The 21,674-nt window shown below is 44.2% G+C and overlaps 2 protein-coding genes across 3 annotated transcripts in view; one reads left to right on the top strand and one right to left on the bottom strand.

Annotated features, from left to right (window-relative positions):
• The window catches only part of NCAPD3 (non-SMC condensin II complex subunit D3), a 28,282-nt gene extending 17,029 nt beyond the window's left edge, over positions 1 to 11,253 (top strand). For both annotated transcript variants that reach the window (XM_054223043.1, XM_054223044.1), the window contains 15 exons: positions 8 to 122; positions 218 to 325; positions 1,341 to 1,579; positions 2,311 to 2,390; positions 3,677 to 3,814; positions 4,153 to 4,286; positions 4,422 to 4,621; positions 5,212 to 5,322; positions 5,739 to 5,894; positions 6,678 to 6,850; positions 6,997 to 7,136; positions 7,263 to 7,340; positions 10,219 to 10,293; positions 10,388 to 10,448; positions 10,534 to 11,253. In XM_054223043.1, the coding sequence (XP_054079018.1) occupies positions 8 to 122; positions 218 to 325; positions 1,341 to 1,579; positions 2,311 to 2,390; positions 3,677 to 3,814; positions 4,153 to 4,286; positions 4,422 to 4,621; positions 5,212 to 5,322; positions 5,739 to 5,894; positions 6,678 to 6,850; positions 6,997 to 7,136; positions 7,263 to 7,340; positions 10,219 to 10,293; positions 10,388 to 10,448; positions 10,534 to 10,645 (1,920 nt within the window). In that variant the 3' untranslated portion in view covers positions 10,646 to 11,253. The remainder of the gene's footprint in view (positions 1 to 7; positions 123 to 217; positions 326 to 1,340; positions 1,580 to 2,310; positions 2,391 to 3,676; positions 3,815 to 4,152; positions 4,287 to 4,421; positions 4,622 to 5,211; positions 5,323 to 5,738; positions 5,895 to 6,677; positions 6,851 to 6,996; positions 7,137 to 7,262; positions 7,341 to 10,218; positions 10,294 to 10,387; positions 10,449 to 10,533) is intronic.
• A 1,728-nt stretch (positions 11,254 to 12,981) lies between these two features.
• JAM3 (junctional adhesion molecule 3) overlaps positions 12,982 to 21,674 on the bottom strand; it is a 31,617-nt gene continuing 22,924 nt past the window's right edge. Inside the window, exons 2-9 of the mRNA XM_054223045.1 lie at positions 19,970 to 20,035; positions 18,970 to 19,083; positions 17,957 to 18,109; positions 17,510 to 17,712; positions 17,075 to 17,174; positions 16,610 to 16,739; positions 15,499 to 15,553; positions 12,982 to 14,854 (exon numbers count right to left, since the gene is read on the bottom strand). Coding sequence (XP_054079020.1) covers positions 14,819 to 14,854; positions 15,499 to 15,553; positions 16,610 to 16,739; positions 17,075 to 17,174; positions 17,510 to 17,712; positions 17,957 to 18,109; positions 18,970 to 19,083; positions 19,970 to 20,035 — 857 coding nt within the window. The 3' untranslated portion in view covers positions 12,982 to 14,818. The remainder of the gene's footprint in view (positions 14,855 to 15,498; positions 15,554 to 16,609; positions 16,740 to 17,074; positions 17,175 to 17,509; positions 17,713 to 17,956; positions 18,110 to 18,969; positions 19,084 to 19,969; positions 20,036 to 21,674) is intronic.

The raw sequence follows: 21,674 nt of genomic DNA on the forward strand, positions 1-21,674 counted from the left end.
TCCATAGGTGAGACACCTCTTCATCTTGGGTGAGGCTGCACAGCAGTGTCCAGCCAAAGTGGAGAAACGCGTCTTTCTTTTGATTCAGTCCATTCTGGCTTCTTCTGTCAACGAGGACCAACGTGAGGCTCTCTCCTTACTGCCTTTAATTTTGAATTTACAGGCAGCACTGTTTGCCGGAAAAGCACGTTTTCATTCCTGACCTGTTCTTTCCCAGTGTGTAGTTCTCCAGATCTTGAGGAAATGCCATCTTCTCAGCCACTCTCCCAATTCAGAGGATCGGCCATGCCTCCAGTGGTCAGAGCTCATGCTTTCATTACTCTAGGTAAGTGCCATCCTGCAGCAGAAGTGTGCCCTCGTGTATCCAGTTCCCACCCTTTCTGCTTAAAGTTCTGCTCACAAGCTGTGTCAGTCCTTACGGATAGCCACAGTGCTCAACGTTTGCATTGCCTCAGCCCATAGATTTTAGCAATGCAAATATCCATGGTAACAAGTCGCACAAACCGTAAAAATACTGCCACCTATGTGACTGCTTCTGGAGGTGGTTAATGCCTTAATAGTGATCAATAATTAGCGGCGTCCTTCAGAATAGCACTGTCCTTGTCTGTGGAGTTGGTTGCTGTCTGGCTGAAGGATCATCCTAGATGTAGTAAGGTGCTCAACAGAGGATGAAGAAAACTTGGTGCTTTTGGTGCTGTTTAGAGCAGAATGACTGCACGTAGTTGTTCTCCTCGGCATGAATGAAGAGGAGCTTTGAGAGAAGCCTGGTCAATCTGCATCTCTGGTGTTACAGAGAGTGTTAAGTGGAAGTTCTGGTTTTGTAGTACCTCTGTGGTTAGGAAAAAGTCTCTTCTCTTGCAGATAAACAGTATTACTCTGCCTTAACTGCTTTGGGAAGCTTAATACTTTTGTACAGAGATGAGAAACAGTTAGGGAGAAGTAATGTTAGAATGCAGGCTGTTTTATATTAAGTTGGTTTAGTGATACTTTTAGAGGTGGGTGTCTCCCTGCTGTGCCTATGACAGCTGGGGCTGTTCTTTTTCGCTGCTTTGAATAATACCCTGTACACAAAAATAGTTCTTTGAGGGAGGGAATTTGGCATGGAGACCCACACTATAGGTCTAGGAGGAGTTTGGAAGAACTCCTTGAGGTATCATTTCTTTGAGAGATCGTGCAGATTGCTCATCAAGTTTCAGCATGTGTTTCTTGTTTATTCCCCTGTTTACTTCCTGATTCCTTTCTTGGCTCATATTGGGCTCCAAGGAGGCAGTAAGCTGGGCTGTGGTGGTTGGGAAGCAGAATATATTCACAGCGTTGACAGTCTTGCCCCTGTTTCACAGGTAAATTGTGTTTACAGCATGAGGATCTGGCAAAGAAATGCATTGCAGCTCTAGCTCGAGAACTGGAGGTGTCGCATGATGTGGCTGTTCGCAATAATGTTATCATCGTTATGTGTGACCTCTGTATCCGCTACACATCCATGGTGGACAGATACATTCCCAATATTTCCTTGTGTCTGAAGGACCCAGATCCCTTCATCCGTAAGCAGACGCTGATCCTGCTTACCAACCTTCTGCAGGTAAATAGGGGTCCTAAGCATCTGTCTGACAACCAGCTTCAAGTACCTCTGTTGTGCCGAGTACTGGCAGCCTGTCCAGTGGGTGTATTGCTTATACCTTGATTAATCTACCCTTAATCAAGAAGACTTTCAAGTATGTATTTTGTTACTGCGTTTTTTAGGCAGAAATCATATTGAGGACACTTAATGCAGTTGGATAGTGAGATTATTTTTAGTCAACGGTTACCTCTTTTCTGGTCTTCTCTTTTTTTCTATGAATTCCCTTCAGTTTCACTCTTATATGAATGAATCTAACATGCATCACAGCACCTTTTTCCTCCTACTGTCTCTGCTTATTGTTCTAAAGATGTAAACGTTGACAGGCTGAAGATGTTTGCCCTCAAAACATTCATATGAAGCCAACCAAGGCAGATTTGGAGTGCATTTGGCTCTGAGAACAGTGTTGAAGAGCATGTGTGCCTTGGCATGGGAGACCAGATTTTTCATGATTCTACTTTTTTATTGATATCTGTAGTAAACCTAAGTGCGTGCTGCTGTGGCATTTATGCTGTTTAAAGAATCCTCCAAAACATTGTCTTCTTGGAGTTTATTTTGTGTACCTCCAGCTGAAGTTGTATAGCTTGCTCATTTGCCTGAGGTACTTCCTGTGTTGCCCTGACGACAGTCTGTAGGTTCACACTGGGTTTTTCCTGATTCAGGTTGAATTTTTATTGCCTGCCGATTTCTTACAGGAGGAGTTTGTGAAATGGAAAGACTGTCTTTTCTTCCGTTTCATCAGTGTCTTGGTGGATCCAAATCCAGATATTGCCAGGTAAAATACTCATCTGTAAAATAATGAAGGAGTTGAAGATAAGAGGTATGTTCACAACCAGTCTCGGTCTTGCACCTTCAGCACGTGGAGAAGAATTGCAGTGAGAGAGCAGATGATTATCCCATTAACCTCTTCATTCATTCATTCATTCGTGCTTTAGGGTCTGCAATGGTACCAAAGGAGTGTAGAACCTCTTTCCAAGTCATTTGGAGGTCCCAAAGGAGCAAGCTGTGTGTTCTTGGCTGTCTTCAAAACATGCAGCTTTGCTCTATTTTTTACTCTCAGTTATCCAGAAAAAAGGAATTTTTGAAAGAAGCCTTTATGAAATCTTCCTTGTGGATTTCTAACAGGCTCTGACTTGAGTGCTGGTTTTGTTTTAAGAATAGGATTAAATAGTCTCTTTTTTCTTACATGGCATGCCTTCTCCTTTTATGCCTTCTACCACATTTTTTAATACTTTGACATGTAAGAAGAATTATGCACACTGGCTTTAAGTGCATGTTTATGAAGTTTTTGTAGGTTTCGAAGCCTCAAGCTGCTCTGTTATGTGAGAAATGAGAGTAGGGCAGGTTTCTCCAAGGATGGTAGGTGACGTGGGGATGCTGGATGCAGAGGAGGCTTGGACACCCTCCTGCTTGCTTCTGCCTGGAACAGTCCAGCTGAAGATGGGTGTTTCCAGGCCCATCAACCTGTCATTGCTTACTAGTGCATATTCACGCTTTCTTTTCTCTTCAGTGAGTTTTTAATATGTAAAAATGTCTTTCCAGTAGATGGTGACATTGCAACATCATGTTCCTAGAGCTGCAGTTAAAGGCTCTTTGGGAGGCTTTTTCTTTGCATCTGCATTCAGTGACTGCATCCAGACAAAACCACGTTCTTCAAGTCTGGGATTGACTTGCAGGACTTCTGGTGATTAACTTTTTGCAAAGCGCTGTAGGTGTCTCAGCCTTATTGGAACTTAAGTTATTTAAATAATGAAAGCGTTGTGCCCGGATTCAAGTTCAAATTTATTTCTGTCTCTATTTACTTTAATGGCAGAAAAATGAAGTGGTATCGGGGATGCTGAAAACGTATGTCTCTCTGGATGAAAAAAGGCTTAAAGTCAATAAGCTGATATCCTTGTTCAAGCCCAGATGGAGCTGGGCAAGAATTAAATGTGGTATGGAGGGAGAATTAGCAGAGGAAAACCATCCGCCTGCTTTACAGCTTGTGAACCCTGCACTGTGTTTCAGGGGCGGCTTTTAGAAGCTCCCTGATGATTCTTCCTTTCTTTTCCTCCTTTCCAGGTTTGCAGAGTTCTGCCTGGTCCATCTCTTGCTGAAGAGGAATCCAGGAATGTTCTCCCAACACTTCATTGAGTGCATCTTCCATTTCAATAGCTATGAGAAACATGAGAAGTACAACAGGTTCCCCCAGAGCGTGCGGTCAGTTGAACACATTTGTATCTCCGTATTGCTAAATGAGGGACAGTCTGGCCGTGCGGCTTTTGGTTGCAGCAAAGCGCTCATGGCGTTTTATAATTATGTATGCAGTGGGGGGGAAACAGCTAGGGGAAACTGTGTTCAATTAAGAGCATCCTGCCTTCCCCGTGACACTGCTGGGAGGACTTCTGCATGTAATTTGTGGGAGCGTGTGATATCCTAACACGTTCATGGGTCTTGAAAGTGACATTCAAATATTCCTTGCTGATTTAAAGTCTTATTATTTCTGCGAGTTTGCATAACGTGACTTGGCCCTTGTAAAATGTCCTGCTGTACCACAGGGCGAAGAATCTCTTCTCTCTGAAGGGAAAAGATAACAAAGAAAAAAGGATGCGTATCTACAGGTTCCTGCTAGACCACTTTACAGATGAGCAGAGGTTCAGCATTACAACAAAGATCAGCCACAGCATCCTAGGTAAGGGTCTGTCTTTCAAAATCTGGCAAACAAAGAACTATATAAAGCCATTAGGCTCTCAGTCCAGCCATGTTATCTTTACTGGCACTGCTGTTTGCAGTTAAATACCGCTTATTTCTTCCCTGCGTGTTCCAGCGTGCTTTGTGGATAACGTCCTTCCATTGGACCTGGAAGCCAGTGAGCTGCTCTCGGATACATTTGCAGTCCTTAGCTGCAAAGAAATCAAGCTCTCAACTATGAGATCAAAACCCAATGAAGACGTTCAGCCTGATGAAGATGAAATGGCAATGGCCAACGCTGTCATGCAGGTGGCACAAAAAAAGCTCATCTCGCAGGTGAATGGCACTTGATCTGCTGTGGGAAGAGAGATGGCCACCATACTGGGAGGGATTTTACCTTGCTGTGATAGAGAAACTTGTGCAAAAATTATGGAGGTAACATAGCGATGCCTGTAGGCTGGTATTCAGGCTCTGTCTGTAGGCCCGCTCGAATCTGAGGGCACCCATGGAAGCACTGTGTGTTGTAAAAACAAAACATTAAGGCTAAATTTGTGAAGGCTGCCTGTACTTGAGGGGTCAGTTGGAATGATGGGAAATGCATTTCCTTTGAAGTCAGTGAAGCCGTGCTCGGCTCCATTTGTTCCACACATCTCTTATTGCTAAAACATTTGAGTGTAACGATGTTTTTGATGCACCTTATGGCAATTTGCCTTCAATGTGAGAATTGACTGAATTAGTGATGTATCTTAAAAGACACCATTTAGGTTAAAAGCCTACGTACATGTGTGTGGCATAAGAGCGGGCTTAATTACGGTAATTCCCTTGCTGTGGAGCGTTAACTCCTCTCACTTAGGCCATTCATCTAACCACAGAGTGGGTTCTCTTTTATTGCATCCTGTAACTGTTCATGCCTTGTTCAAACAAAGGTTCAAAAGAAGAACTTCATAGAAAATATCATCCCAATCATCACGTCACTGAAGTCTTTGATGGAGCAGAAGAGGATCCCAGCTCTTAGGGATCTTATGAACTACCTACGGGTAAGGGGAAGTGTTTTCTTGTTGAATTTTTTTTTTCCTCTCCTGAATTAACGTGTTAGATGTGAAACCAGTAATGGAACGAACAGCCTCTTAGAAGGAATTTAGAAGGCATATGATGTTGTGACACTGCCACTGTGTTAAATAATGTGGGAGGTGGAGGGATTTTAGATAAGGATCTCACAGTGTGTTACGTGTGAGCCTCCTCAGTGGAACGTGGGCAGAAAGCTTGAATGCTGGAAAGCTTTTTCATGTTCTGAAGTACAAATCGGAATCAAAACTCTTAGTCTGTTAAAAACACCTCTGTTCTACCAACTGGTATTTCCTTTTGCACTTAAGCAGCTGTGATCTGAATGGAGACATGAATCAGTAGTCAGGAGAGATTTCTGAAAAAGTTTAAACATTCCTTATTGCTCCAGGAAATGATGCAAGATTACCGAAATGAAATCAAAGACTTCTTTGCTGTGGACAAGCAGCTGGCAGCCGAGCTGGAGTACGATATGAAGAAATACGAAGAGCAGCTGGCCAGGGAGAAGGAGTCAGACCAAGAGCAGGTCTTGGCAGCGCAGGCAGAGGTTGTTGGTGCCATTAAATCTGTACACGTACTGTCTTCTCTGCTAAAGTTTGTGTACGCACCCAGGCTCTGCATGTCTGTGGACCTTGTTACAGCACTTGTAACAGGGTGGTGATGTAATGTTCTCATACCTCTTCACACTTGCTGACAGAAACTTTGGTGTCAGAGTCAGTTAATCTGCTTAGAACGATAACAAACAACACACGTTAGCCAGAGAGGAGCAGCAAACAAGTAATGTAAAAAGAATTTAGTTTAAAGGTAAAACCAAGTCTAATTTGCCACTGGCTGTGCTTACGTGTTGTATGTACTCTCTGTTCCCAGAGTGATAAAGATGATGAACAGGTCAAAAAGAAAAGGGTTCATTTTGTCTGACCTTAGGTGTATACAGAGTGGAAGCTTAACATCTGTTCTAGTCATGCAGATCCTCTTTAAAGTCAGTGTAAAGAAACAAGTATGTGCTTGGGTCAACTGTCCTGAACTATTTTAGATATCTGCCTTAAGATGAGATGACTTCTACCCTGGAAGAACCTTTCTCTCTCTGCTGACTTTAAAAGAGCACTTTATATATAGACCTCTAAACTAGGACATATGTATCCCATCAAAACTTCCTATTCGCTTCTTGTTAAAATTTTGACCAATAAATTCTTTCTCCCTAGCACCCCTTTACATCCATCACACAAAAGGCCGTTCTTAATCACACAGCATGTAGGTCTAAGCATCTTGTAGAGTTTTCTACGCTTGTATCCACTGTTAGACATACAATCTCTTCTCCTGTTTTCTGTAGCAACCTCCATCTTTGGAAAGCGATGTGCCTTCTGGTGGCTGGAATAATAACGCTCAGTCTCCTGTAAGTGGGAAACAGTCCTTGCCAACTGGATCAAATCCTTCCTCTGGGCCTTCTGAATTTACTACTCCTAGTGCTAATAATGTTCAGAGACAGCCATTATTCAGTCGCAGGTATGCATTTCTCTTAGCAGTTACGATATTCCGCGGGGCTATTGCTTTGCTTATCCATTCCTTACTTAGTGGTGTGAATGTCACCAGTGCTGCAGCATAATCTTCTCCATTACGTTACTGTTTCTGTCATGTTTCTTGCTCTGTAGGCCAGCATCCTTGAACACACTTGCCATCCTGAACTCTGCCAGGAAAGCAGTGGAAGCCAGAAGCAAGCAACGTAGCAAGAGTGCCGGAGGAAGTTCATCGGCTGAATCGCTTCCATCAGGCACAGCTGACAGCAAGCAAGGTAGGAAGCTTGCTGCAAACTGGTCTGGCATTCGACCAGATCTAGTTGACGCAGCCTGATTGTCAGGCCCTTGAGGTCTCTGAGTGAACACGTTTCCATTCTTAATTATTTCCTTGTTATTTCTAGTATCCTTTCAAAGCCTGAATCAACAGTCTACTGAAGGAAATGTTACTGTGTTGGGCCGCGCAATCAGCACACCAGAACGTACGTATAACCCAAAGGAACCCTTTCCAAATTGGGCTGAGCGCTCGTTCTCTGAGAGAGGTAGCAATGCATGGCTCCCCTAAAGAGCAGAGAATATTAGTCACTCATAGCTGTACATTATTTATTTGTCTAAATGGTTGTAGTAAATAGGAATTGTTCTGAAATTGAAGGTTGCAGATGAATGATGTACACAGTAAAGGACAGTCCAATACAGTCTCCATTTACATGTCATGTTACTATAGTATTGAGAGTGCAGGAGAGCGTTTATTTTGGGCTGCTGAAGTAACAGAGCTACTGCCCTTTCTTCCTTCATCAACTCTGGGGTGCCAAGGAGGCATGTTGTTGTGGTTCCTTAATAGTGTGCATTGCCCGCAGGGTGCAAGATTCTGTTGCCTTGAGACACTTGATGTCCTTAACTCTGGAAGCACAGCTTAGCATTTTTAGACTAAATTACAGAATCCTTTTGCCAAGGGAAATAAATACTCAAGGTCTGGTCCTTTTCAGCTCTAAGATAGGGGGTTCCTGTTGTCCAAACAAAGGATCTAAGATGAGCTACGACTTGCTTCTAGTGAGCTGTGACAATTGCTAGAGAACAGAGATCTGCTCAAGTGGGATTAATAACCTGCAGTCATTTCTGATTGTGTCTGTGTGTTCTACCCTAAAAAAGAACTGAACTGAGCATTGGAGAAGGAATGATTTGGGTTTTTTGCTCTGCTGTGGAAATCAAAGTAAAAATACACAGAGAGGAATCTCTAATACACAAATTGTGAGAGTCTGCTCTGCTTATGTCCATTGCAGCTGAATTGCCATCTCACAAAACCTGACCTTCAAAAATTACGTTGTATTGGAATGCTTTCTGACAGCCTCCAGCACTTCTGCAAGCTTTCTGCAAGCGCAAGGGGCAGTCAGAGTAAATGACAAATGGAGCTGAGTTCCAGCAGTAGCTTCCCTTCCTTCACGTCAATTTGCTGCTGAACTCCTGTAGGGCATCTCCGTTGTAGTGCGAACTGTGAGCGTGATGAACACCCTCACGCACTCTGGAGAGAGCTCTGGTTAAGCTGGGTGTATAGGTGGGTGTCCCACAGGTCATCTCTCACTAGGCAGTGGGGAATTGTTGCGGGGAGGGGTGGATCTGCCAGAAGCAGAGGTATCCGACTGCACTCTCTGCCTGTATCTGTGCAAACACCCGACCTGCAGGCACACGGGAGGGCAAACGACACATAGCCACTAAGGCAGTCAGCGATGCAGCACTCTGCAAATACCTGACATCCGCGAGCGGGCAGTGATGTGCATCCACTGGAAAATCTGACCCTTCTCTTCCCTGGATGCTCCACCGTTTGGCTAGATTTGTCTGCCTCAGTGTATCTCTTCGCTGCCTGAGCAACAAGCAATGGTCTTTGTGCAAAAAAAAATAATAACGGGGGCAGGTTTTAGGAGAGCAGAAATCTTTAAGCGCCATATCTCTGTCTGGAAGCTTGCATGGCTGTTTCTCTTAAGCACCATATGGTGAAAAAGGAGGAAGAACGTTAATCTGCAGTGGTACTAGGGCTGAATTCCTACTTTGCTTCAAGGCAGCCTATGTCCTTCAGCGGGGAGACAAGCTGTACAGAGCGGTATCATCACTTCAGTTAGCGTGTGCTGAGCCATCTGTATGGTGGCACTGGGTCTTGCAGGCTGATAGGCAATCAAAATAAAACGTCTTTCTTTCTCTGGTATATCATTCCAAAACTATTGGAGATGCAGTTCTTTGCAAACCGTTTTGTACTAGAGAAGTTAAGAACAGCTGTCTCTCTACCTTATACAACTGTTCTGGCTGTCACTCCCTCCCTGCCGTCTTTGGGTCCCCTCAGCTCCTGCTCCTTACTTTGAGAATGGCCAAGTGGGTCTGGGCGAGTGTGGCTTCACTGTGGTGCATAAACACACGTTGTGAAGATACCACCTTTGACTGCACGGGAAGCCCCACTTGATGACAGTTCTTTACCATTTCCTTCCTTCCTTCCACATAAACTTCTCATTAATCAAGGTAACTTGTTAAGGCACAGACTGCACAAATTCAGGATGCTTGCAGGTCAGGCTTGAGAGACGCAGAGGCCAACTAAGGCAGGTAGATTTAGTTGGATTTCCACTAAAAGCTTCAGTGTTTCCCTTCCAGGACGGGGAAGTAGCTAAAGAGCAAACCCAGTGAGTCTGTAGAGAGAAGTCCTTTTAGCAGAGTTTCCAACTCCTGCCCTATGAAGCACTTTCTACCTTAATTCCTTGTGAAAGGTTCTGGGAAACATGAGCATAAAACAGAGCGTTGAATAAAGTAAAATCTGAATATTGTGACATGTCTCCTGAGGTAAATGACAGGAAAGAGACAGCTGACAACTATGGCCTATTCAGGCAAGCTAAATTCTACCTAGCTTCCTTGTCAAGTGATTCCTCCTTTCTGGCTGCCAGCAGTTCCTTACGGAAGGGCTGTTCAGGTCCTGTGCCAGTCTCCAGGGGCTCCGAGTTCTGCCTTGAGGAGGCAAAGCATGGTCTGAATCTAACGTATTGTCAAGGGTGGCAAAGCTTCAATGGAAGGTGGGGCTCTCCCACCTAGGCAGGCACACGACCAAGGTCCCATATTTATATTTATATTAATTTCCTCCACGTACAAGGAAGGCCATAAATCTGGAGCACAAAGCTGATGTGCACAGATTGCCCATCAGGTTCAGCATGTAGTTTTGAGGCTGGACGGGAGACACTGAGATCTGCTGGGCTGGAAAAGAGAGATGTGTATGTGCTTGCAATTAACTGGATATGTGTATTCTGTGACAAGTGTTCGCCTACGGTATGCCTTGCTCTCTGGCTATGTCATAAGCTGATTGCTGATGCTGTGTGTTTTTTCTTTCAGAGACCATTAATGAATTGACTTTTGGTGCTGGGGTCAGTTACATCAGCTTGACGCACACGCCCGGTTCAGCTCCAGGCAAGTTATCTTTGTGATTCTAACTTGAGGGGCTGGGGGGAACCCCAAATGATCAAATCTGTGGCGTTTTTTTAAATAGATGCATTATTTGCAGAGAATAAAGAGGCCGAGGATGTGCCAAGAGATGTTATCTGTTTGCTATCACCAGACAAACCGTAAGTTCAGCCCAGGCCTGAAACAGCAATCACGGCGAGAAAGACTGGTAAAGTGTTTAATGGTCATTCTGCTTCCTTCTTCTAGCCCGTCCCTGCCACGGGAGTGGAAAGTACAATCCCCAGCAAGGAAAAAAAGCAGCCAGTGTGTCCCTCTGAGACGGTCCCAGCGGAGAACTCCACTGAAACCAGACAACTGATCCTTTCATTGGACTTTTGTACAGAAACATCGTGTTGCCTGAAATCTGCCCTTTTCCTTTGTAATTATAAGTCATTGTGGGCACACGTCCTTCCTTCCTTATCTATTCTTATTTGGTTTTCACATGAAACTGTCTAGAATATGGGCATACAAAGCCTGTATTAACATATGTATGTATTATAAACTGCTGCTGTTGACGAAGCTCGCTGGCGTGCTGGAAAGCCGCAGTATAAAGGGAGGCTTGCTCTTCACTCACAGGATGTATAATTTGTCCATTTGGAAACGCAAGAGCATAACGTTGCCCCAAGCTTAGCAATAAATGCATTTATCACAGCTTGCAGGGAAGTGAGTGGCTGAGCTTATTCGCTCCATCCTTCATTGTCCCTCTTGGTTATATACTGAAGTTGCTTTAATTTGAACAAAGGTAAACCAGCTTGTCACTGCCACACCCCTAAATCTGGTAATTGCACGCTACATCACCTCCTATTTGTTGTGCATTCTCCTGGGTGTATGAACAGCCTTAATGTTTTTATATGGAATATTTCCATTCTTGAACTATGTTATTTCCAACTATTAACATTTTATGAAAATAAATGGTTACAGAATTAATTCCACCCACAGCTTCTCCCTTCTTCTTGATCTGACAGAGAAATTATATTTTTCTATAGAGTTCCACAGCCTCAAAGTCTGTTCTACTACGTCGCTGGTATCTTAGGCATTCAGTTCAATTAATGTTGGACCCAGCAGCTTTTAAATATAGACTCTTATTTGGCTACAAGCAGGATATGAGTAACTCACTGAAATCAAGGTTGGTAAGTCATATACGTAGCTTTGTGCTCTGCGCAGATAACTTGTTTATCGTAAATGTGCTGTGTAATCGACCATTCCCGACTCCCTCTGATGCCATGTGAACCTAACAGAAGTTTTTTCTGTTGTTAACTTCTATTCCAGAGCTGTTGCCCTAGATATCATTGAAACTTGAAAATGGAATGTGTTTTATTCATGCTGGTTTGTCTTATTCAGGCATGAACAACGGAAACGGAGTAGGCTTTTCTTCACAAGTGGAACCAAAGAGGCCGAGCGTGCTTTTGCCACAGCCCTTCCAGAGGCGCTTACCTCCTGCACTGGTATCCTATAATTTGGCCTCACTTTCCCTATTCAGTTTTGAGGATCAGAGGAACCTGCAAGTGAGGTTAAACTTTGTTCTCAAAATCAAAGTCAAAACCTGGGAACAGGGGATGTATGGAATGGCTTTGGCTTAAGCGATGGTCAATTATGGCCACATCCATTTATTCTGTACCTTCTCTCCTGCCTTAAAATGTTATTTAACCTGTTTGAATGGTGAATTGGAATAGTCGATTTCCTAATTTGTGCTTTTCTAGTTTTTGTTCGTTCTTGAGCAGTATTGAGATGAGCCCCATGAGCATTACTTCGGCTTCTCTAGAGAAGAACCAGGGACAGACAGATGTCCAGGAATAAACTGATAAACAGCAACGTACCTTGGACTTTCTGTAACCTTCAGCCCAATACAAGTGAGTGAGTGCTCTGACAGAAGAGACTTTCCCTTATTTCACTGAACTGAAAACAGAAGCCTCCAGTAATACGGCTGTTTAAAAACAAAACCAAAACCATACAAAAAACCCTACAAGAATGCTTTATAGCTTGGTATTTATGTAAAACATTCTTGGCAAAGTTAAATGTAATACATTAGTACAAACCTGAATATTATTCACAATGATACAATGAATTCCATCAATCAGATCTCATGAGCTGTGTCAAGGGGATCATCTCCCCTTCTCTCGTTAGAGATGCCACTGTCACATTTTAGAACTGAAAAATAAGTCTTGATTCTTATCTTGCTGGCTTTTCACGTGAAGGCTGCCTTTGGCTGATGGTGAGACAGTAGATTGTGCTCCCATAGCGCCCAGAGCCACCCTGATTCAAACCTTTTCTTCTCTCCCTTATTATAGGTATCCTAAAAGCAGCATAGAAAAGGAGTAGTGGATATACAGAAGGTGCAAAGGAATGTTACGCTCGCTACTGCCGTAATGATTACAGGCAGCGTGCAGCCAGTGAACTGTGTGGCTTGGCTGGAGAGCATGTCTTAAGAAGGTAACCATAATGTAGTTGCAAGATAGCAGTGGTAATGTCCCAGTTACAGAGAGAACATATGGTTATTGCTGCCCCGTCCTTATTTTTACTGTCATTAGCGAAAGGAGAAGCGGTAACACTTTGTTTAGGCAAAACAAATGCAGCAATGGCATGTCGAGCGAGGCCCCTAGGAAACAAAGCAGAGTAATGCACAACACTAAAAAACAACACTGACAGTCCAAATCGTCAAGTATCCAAAATACTGTATACAGGAAAAGTTAAGACAACTCAATTCATATTGGAAGTACAAGAACACTAAATTCTGCTACATTAAAAAAAAATCCTTAAACCACAGCACAGTTCTAGTGTTGCATCCACATCTTGCAGTCTTAAATTACCCAATGCTGTTCAACACTATCAACACGTATGTTTCTGGGAAACACGTGTTTCCAATTCTTCTCTCTAAAGCCAAGAGAACTAGATTTGTTTTCTTTTCTTGTTTCTTTTACCATCTAGAGAAAAAGTTGCAACTGACACTACCAAAGTGCTTTTGTATCGAGCTTTTGCTTTCCCAACTCCAGAAACAGTTGCCTTGGCTATGCAGTTTAAACTGTAAAGTTGCCGTAGCTGTCACACTGCGTTAGTGCTTTAGGGAACTTGCAGAGGGGTAGCAAACATTGAAGTCACTCTGTCACCTTGTTGGAACTGAATCCAAAAGCCATCCCTGGATATTTCTTGCAACGTCACAAAAACAAAGTGTTGGTCACTGGCAAGAAAAGTAAGTTTTATATATATATAAAAAAGTTGATAGCTCCTGCCATAAATTTACAAAAACTATCCCTGAGTGACTCTGTTCTGTGTCTGGTAAGACCTCTTGTGACAAGGAAATCGCTGAAGCTAGCTTAAGAGGAAAGAGATGCTGTTCCACCTGCAGTTTTTTATTACACTTTGCAATAATACTGATATGCTCTGACAGTGCCATACTTTAGCAACATTTGAGCTCCTCTCTGTAGCTTAACAAGTAAAAAAATAGCTACATTACTTAAACACTGCTGGCATCACGTATTTACACTTTAAATAGAAACGTTACCTTTTCTGAAGTAATCAAAATATATCTTCGCAAAAAATTTAGAATGTGGGATTTTACAAAATAAATGGAGAAGGTAAAAAAGCTTGAAGATATCTCAGTACCTTTTATGGCCGTCTTAGCCCGTGAAAGTATTTGGCTTTAATTTTCCTGAAAGGGATGTCTTAGCACTAGGTTCTCTGCCTCCACTATAAGCCTCTTTAAAACCCCAAAAACGCAAGAGGCGAGCCTGCTTTGTGCAGATTAGAATGAGGGGTTACCTGCGTGCAGTGAGTTTTCTATGAAGCAGGGAACAGAAGCAATCCTTCTGGCCTGATGCTGCCCGTGTTTCCTGTTAAATGGTGCAACGAGGATTCAGTAAGTTTACAAAAGGGCTGAGAACATTAGTTGCATTATCTGTCACTGTAGGCTATTCAGATACCCCGTTCTGCACCTGAGCAGTCAGAGTCTAAAGCACAAGACAATCACAAACGCGTAAAAGTCACCAGCCAGGCCTGGGCGACAAGCTGCTGAGGGGAAGACTCCCCCTTGCACGGATAAATCTTATTCTTTGAAGTCCGTCTATTGCCGTATCAGCACTTCTTTTTGTCTACTAGTGATTTGTACTAGTAACGTCTGCTACACCTTTACCTAACGATGCTCCCCTGGTTGGTTTGCACATTGTGGCTGTGTCCCCGCAGCACAAATAGAAGGCAATTCCACAAACTTCCACAGCCCAGACTCTCGGGAAGTATTAAAACGCTTCCTTAGTCCAAGGACAGGTTTAGGCGATCCTGTTGGTATCTCCGGAGGCAGGGGAGACGCAAGTTGGGCAGTGAGGAGTTACTTTAAAACTTTGGCAAAGAAAAAAAAGATATACAGATAGCTAGCTATCAAGTTCTTGTGTGTTCCAAACTCTTCCAAGCGCACTTAATTCATCTTTTGCTCTTGCTTTGAGTTCCTGGAGGAGGTATTTTCACACTTGCTTTTGCTGGTTTGCAATATTCTTTTGGCGTCTTATATGACAAATGAAGACTTGTGTCTGAAGTCACCCTGCAACAAAACAGTTCTGGATGCATGAAGGACCTAGTGGCTTTCCAGGCACCTTTCTGTCCCTGCCGCCCCACACTGCAACGTGCCCGTGAAAGGCAGGTCTGATCTGCGTAACTTCTGGCATTTGGTGTAGGTAGCACCCCCTTCCAGCTGGTAAGGAGAGGGAGACTCCAGTCATACTGGCCAGGCGCTCCTTCTCCTGTCCTCCTCACGTACTGAGGCATGGCAGGGGACCTTCTCATTCCCTCTTCAGTATCTCTGCTAATAGGGAGAGGCTTGTTCTGATCTTAAGCTCAGTGATCTATTCAAATCCCAAAATGCAAATTCTCTCGTAAAAGCATCATGGCCGGCCCACTTAATCCAATGAAACTCATCCTAAGGGGGTCAAGCCATAAGATAACCGAGGCAGAGCAGAGCTGCTTCTGATAGCTCTTGGCATCAGTCACTTAAGGCAACTTAAACTGCTCATCATTTCTAAGGAAATGACTCAGCCTTCACCCTTCTGTTTTCTCTCTGTTCTCCATCCTTGCTTCTGAGTGGTGCCCACTCAGAGAAAGTCTGTAGGCCCTAAAAAAGCTCATAGTCCTCTGCCCACCCCCTTCCTCTCCTAAACAGAGAGATGTTAAATGCAAATCATTTGTTACCTCATCATCTGTCCGGATATAGTTAACGCCATCAGGTTTCGCTGGAGTCTTGTAGCTGAAATAAAGGAAAAGGGCTCATTTCTGGGACAAGAAGACTGCAGGGTTTTGGAGGGGAGGTGCTGAGAAAGATGAAAATGAGGAAGAGCAGCTGAAAGCAGAGAGAAACCCAGCCCATTGCTCCAATGACAGACCTGTGCTTATTCCATCATTTGTCACGTCTGGGATTTTTTTCTAAAATCCCCTTCAGCACAACGTAAAAAAATTGCTGTACGTTTCCACAAGACTGACTCTGCAAAGAGATTAACTGATTCTTTTCTGGGCTCTCCTGCTCCGGTCCCTGTGCGCTACCTTTCTGTGTGCCTCCTGCACTGCTTGCTGTGGCAATCATAAAGTTCATTTTAAACCTTCACTGCCAGATGCCTTCAGCATTTTCCTTGGTTGTAAGTGCGTGCGCCACTTGTTTGCTATCCCACAGGAATTCAGAATTTATATACGACTGTCAAGCCCAGTCTATGCCAACCCTCAGCTGCATTTAAATAGGATATTTGGAGCTTTTTCTGAAAAACAAACCAAGCCAAACAAAAAAAAAGACGGGACTTCTGCTGAAAAGCAACATTTAACATGGAACAAACCTATCTGGTGAGAATCTTGGTTTTACATATATTATCCCTTGTACAGATTCTGTAAGGACATCAAGGCTTGTTTCTCATGCTAATGATGTTGGTTTTAACGTTTTAATGCGCGTTCTAAAATGCTTGGTTTTAATCCCAAATTTAGGTTCTCACAACTAGTGAGATTTCCTGCAGAGGGCCTACTCTTCTGCATATATTTTCTATTCATATCTTGATGCTTTAAACTAATTGTGCAGCGAGCTCTGTTCATTAAATTGTAGACCTCATTATGCCAACAGCACATAGCCTATTGGACAAACACCTGTAGGTATTTAATTGTCCTGGTCCCCCAAAGTCTTCGGTAGGGAACTAGGAAGAAATACGCCCACGTCAGGCACTGAAATACATTTTCGCCACCAATTTCTGGCGCCCTTCAGACTACTTCATGCTTGCTGTGGGCGCAGGGACTTGTATAAAACACTTTGAATCCCATCTCTTACCTTTCCCCGCTCTCTTTGCTGTTTGCAAAGTAACCCCTTCTGTAGGCGCAGCAGATACCAAGAGTGATGAGCACCAAGACTGCTAGGACCACCAGGACTCCACCAATTATCCCACCAATATTGAGGTCATCTGGCAAAGAGAGAAGCCATCATCCAGTATTTCTTCAAGGCAGTAGCGATATTCTAGCTTTACATATATTAAAATGACATATTTTAAGCAAACCCCAGTAATTCATGGGGAACTAGTGAGTCCCTGATTCCAAGACTAAAACTGCTGATGAATCTGAAGAGTGTTTTAATGTTTCCCTGAATTCTTAGATATTTTTTTTCTTTCTGTCTGGGGCTATGAGAAACCAGGAAAGGCTTAATGCTCTAGGATGTCCCCCTTCTTTCCCTCTGGTGACGACCATTTATTTATGGCGATATATTAATCGGCACTGACAAAAAGAATTTAGAGCCACTCACAGACTTCCATCTCCTGCTCCTCACACTTGGCAAAGCCGGCGTCGTTTGTTGCTATGCAGGAGTAACGGCCTGTGTCACCTTTGTGCACGGCATGGAAAACCTGGTGAGGAAAAAAAGGGAGAGGAGCAGGACGTGAGAGGCAGAAGGCACTGTGAGGGTATAAACACGTACAAGCAACTCTCCCAGGCTTCACGGTGGGCTGTGAGACATCTTCCCTCTTTCTAAAAAGGCAAGTGGTATCGGCAGTGATCAAAACCAAACAGCTAGGGTAATACCTTCTTCCATCATTAATCTTCCCTTTCCCAAGTCACCCAGATCTAGAACACCCAACCTTCCTCAAATTAGACCTCCTTTAAAAGCCATGCAATGACTTTTTTCTTTTACAAACGACCTGTCCAGCGAAACAAGTCTGGATTGTGTCTGTAAGGGCATTACCAGAGTGCCTGTGGTGGGGTTCACGGTGTAGGAGGAATTCTGGAATTTGGCATTCGATTTCATGTCTGGGGATAAAGGTTCACTGTTGCGGTACCAGCTGTAAGTGGACTTTGGGTAACCTTCATTCTCGTGGCAGTGAAGAGAAGCTGACTTGCCAACAGGTACAGCTTTAGGCACAGTGCATCTAGGAGTCATAGGTTTCACTGTGGGAAAGACAAAAACCACGTGAATGGCACTGCGGAGTAGAATTAAATATTTCTGACATGCTTTCGAAGATGGCTGTGCTATAAAGGTACCAAAACTTTGTGTTATTTCCAGCTGGTTTTAAACAACTTCCAGAGTGCTGTTGTTTCAACTCTGGAGAGATCTACAGCCTCTTCTGTTAGCTGTATCTGGTTTAAAGGTATCTTGCAGTGCTTGCAGAGGTGTCTGGGTTTAAAGGAGTACCTTGAACTGTGAGCTGGATGTTAATCTCATCTATGGTTTTAGTATCAGAAGGTGCTGCCACTTCGCAGCGGTATGTGGCAGTGTCCATCCGGGTGGTGTTTTTAATCACCAGCGATGTCCGGCTCAGAATTTCTGCACGAGTCGCAAAGTCTCCTGATACAGAGGAAAGAGAAAAAAAAAAATTAAGCGTAGTCACAAAGAATAATTTTAGGCGTCTGAATTAAGTGGTTGAACTTGGACTCATTCCGGAGTCAAGAGAACCACCTAAAATGAACTTGGCGCTTGAAAGTTACGAGCCTTCCTTTCGCCAGTGACCACAAAGGAAACCAATGCTGCTAGCCATGTAACAGGATGAACTGGAAAGCACCACCCCAAATCTCAAAAACTGTGGCAAAATTGGACTTCTAAGACAGCCTCAGGGCTTGTCCCCTTTGGAAGATTCATTTGGATGTGGCCGTTAGTCCCATCTAAAGTGCTGGAGTAGTGCCAGATGGAGTCAAGCCCTACGAGCAGTCCTGTGCTTGAGCCACCATCAATCCGAAGAGTTTGCTTCTGATCAGATCCTCCCAGGATGCTGCAAATCACGGTGCTGCCTCAGCAGCGAGCACTGACAGCTCAAGACAGAGATCCCATCTGAGAGCCCTCAGATGTCACATGGAAAGACAGGAGGGGTCAGTGTCTGGTCCTGAGAGCTCAGACACCCAGAGACCATGCGAGGACCACCAGGTGCTGGAGGAGGGAAGCTATAGCCTTTGCTTTCTCACCCAAGAAGTATCTCCTACACAGGATCTCACTCCAGCTCTTTGTGGCTCCCTACTGTGAACTGTCAATAATGAGAGCAGAGAGCAAAGAACATCCTGCTCGCTCTCCATCTCGCACTGTGACTGCTGAACTCTAGCTCCAGAAGAAAGCAGCAAGACAGCCAGAGGTCCTGCCTGTAACAGACTTGTTTGTTCTCAGTTGTATTGTTTCCGAGGCTGTTTTGGAAGTCTAAGAACAATGAGTCTTCATACCCTGCATTTTATTGTCAAAAAATACATAAGAGGTTTCGCCATCTCGGATTTTCTTCCATTCGATTCTGGGGTCTGGTGTTACGGTGGATTTAATGATGCAGGACAGCTCAACACCTACGAGGAGAAATAAAGGAAATACAGATTAATAGGAAGCAGCTGTATTTTTCTCTGCTTAAGGCAGTCTTGCACAGTGTTTTATTAGGAGATGCTGCCCACAAAGCAAAGCCTTCTCTTTCATCTGCCTCACAAACAGAAACACTGCTGGGTTCCAGGAGCTGTTGGGGAAGATGGACTTTGGCCAGCAAAAATAATAGCCGAACAGATATCAACTACGGAGAGAAATGAACACACTGTTCTCTACAGGCTCTAACTTATGGCAAACAAGACCTTATGACAGGGTGAGTCCACAGCACTGTCTTGTTGCTAATCAGAGCCTACAGCGTGAGTCAGGGATGCAGAATCTCCCCGGCTGGTGTCTGGTAATGTACTGAGGACCACGCTGCCTGGGGATAAATTCAGCAAACCCACTCCCCTTTGAAGTAGGCACTGTCATCTCCATCTCCTCTACAGAAGAGGGCACCACAGCAGGGTTGAGAGGTGGCTTACTCAGTATCGCGCTGGATGTCTGTAGTAGGGCCAAGATAAAATATAAATTTCCCTACCCCCTTTTCAGTATATTAACTGCAAGGCGACTGCCTTTCCTCCTTTTGGGATCCAGTTCAAAAAAGCACTTAGGCAGACACTTTGCAATGCCAATGGCTTGCAGGGGACTTCAATAAACCATTTCAATCAAGTGCTTTGCTAAACAGGGAGAGATACAGACATATTCTTAAGCACTTTCCTGGATCTGAGGCTCTCGGTAGCCCTGCCTCCCCCAAGAAACCAGATACCATGAGCAATAAGTAAAGTTTTTCTCCATTGTTTGGACTGATGCAAATCCCCAGGCAGAGGGCAGTGGAGCCACGGTGTCGGGCAGCCAGCGGGCCCCCGCTGCACTCACTCTGGAATTCCTGCACCACGGGCTTGGTGTTGCTGGATGTCAGTTCCACAGCCAAGAGTCTGCAGCCTGGAAAAACAAACAGAAGGTAATAAGAAATAGCACAGCTCATAAGTCACCCAGCTAGAAACACGCTGCCTGCTGAGAAATCTTCTCGGCCAGCTACAAGGACTAACTTCCCTAGATAAAACCTATTCCTGGCTACTAATGCCGCTCCAGCAGGCCGAAGTTTATTTAGGAGTTGTGGTGTAAATACAGGAAAATATAATAGTTAGAAGTAGCAATTAAAGAGGATTAACTTAATGGCACAAAACCAGTGCCAGCACAAGCCATTTCCTTGTGCTTTGTGCTTATTTAGGTGGTAAAAGAACTCTTATTCTGCTAATGCCAGAGTTACACTATTATTTTGCAAATTAATTTGATCAGGAAAAGACAGGAAGCAGAGAAACCTCAAGAGTTCCGGTCAGTCCCTAGAAGATGAAATGTGCTAACATATGCTGTACATCTTCAAGTATTTTAAGACTCAGCGTGGTAATGTAAAATGCAAGGTAGTAAATCATGAAAGAACTGCAATTCAGGAGAAAACAGAGGAGTTGAGCTCTTTGGGTAGTGTCCCAGCCAGACTGACACTGGGACAAAAGCTCAATCATGCAATGCTGCAAGGCATCTGTATACCACAAGCTATTTCCCTTTATTGTCCCTGCTCTGAGCACTAAAATGTTTCCAATTAATATAGTCGTTTTCCCTTTGCGCGTATTATTTCCTTTTGAAAAATCTGCTTTCCGTGTCCTTTCTGCTGTGCATTTCACCAGAACAGGTACCAACAACATTCACGCGCTACTGGATACCCACACTCACAAACAGGTCTCCGGAGGGAGAAGGAAACAAGCCGGCAGTTTCCAGCATGGCGCAGCAGGAAGAAAGCGAACCAGACGGCAGAGGCAAGCCATGCCTTCATCAGGGAGGATGTTTTGGAACCGGGTGTTGCGGCTGTTGCAAAGCCCATCACCTCTCGGTCAGACTATGGAGACTATGGCATTCACCAAACACTGGCTGCTCCAAAGCCCCGTCTTACCGGAGGAGGACACGTACTATAATTGGTGCCAGATAATCAGGTACAGGGGTATGCCATGGCCCCACATGCAGCACTGCTGTTACGAACCCTATCGGAAGTTTGTTGAAATCTAGGAGAGGATGCCCGTGACTTCCCTGGGCATTCGATCAAACAGCAAGGTAAAGACGACGGAGACCAGTACCTCAGGGACTGGAGAAGAGATGCATCTAAAGGTTAAGACTGTCTTACTCTGAGCAAAAAAGTCGTAACCAACCTGAATAGAAAGCAGAAAAGGCAGCTTGAAAGGAGATGTGGAGAAAGAAAGGATCTTCAGCATCATGGCAGGACAGTTGGAAATTCCTGTGTGCTGGCCTTCAGGGTGGAAAGGTTTGTACAGAAAGAATCTGACAATGCAGGGTCAAAATTCCTCTGGTGGAGTGGGTGAGACGGCGTAACAGCAAGGCAGCAGGCTGAGAAATACCCAGGAGCTGCGAAGTCCCTCCCACTGAAAGCTCGAGGGCCTGGAACACCTAAAATCCTTTCAGCATTTTTGAAATGTTCCCTGTTGATTCTTATCCCTCATTGTTTGTTAAATGCTGACGCTTTCCTCAGTGCCTTGGCTCTCGGTGCTTATAGCCCCAAGACCACTGGGGA

The sequence above is a fragment of the Rissa tridactyla genome, chromosome 17 (assembly GCF_028500815.1).
Source record: "Rissa tridactyla isolate bRisTri1 chromosome 17, bRisTri1.patW.cur.20221130, whole genome shotgun sequence".
Classification (NCBI taxonomy): Eukaryota; Metazoa; Chordata; class Aves; order Charadriiformes; family Laridae; genus Rissa; species Rissa tridactyla.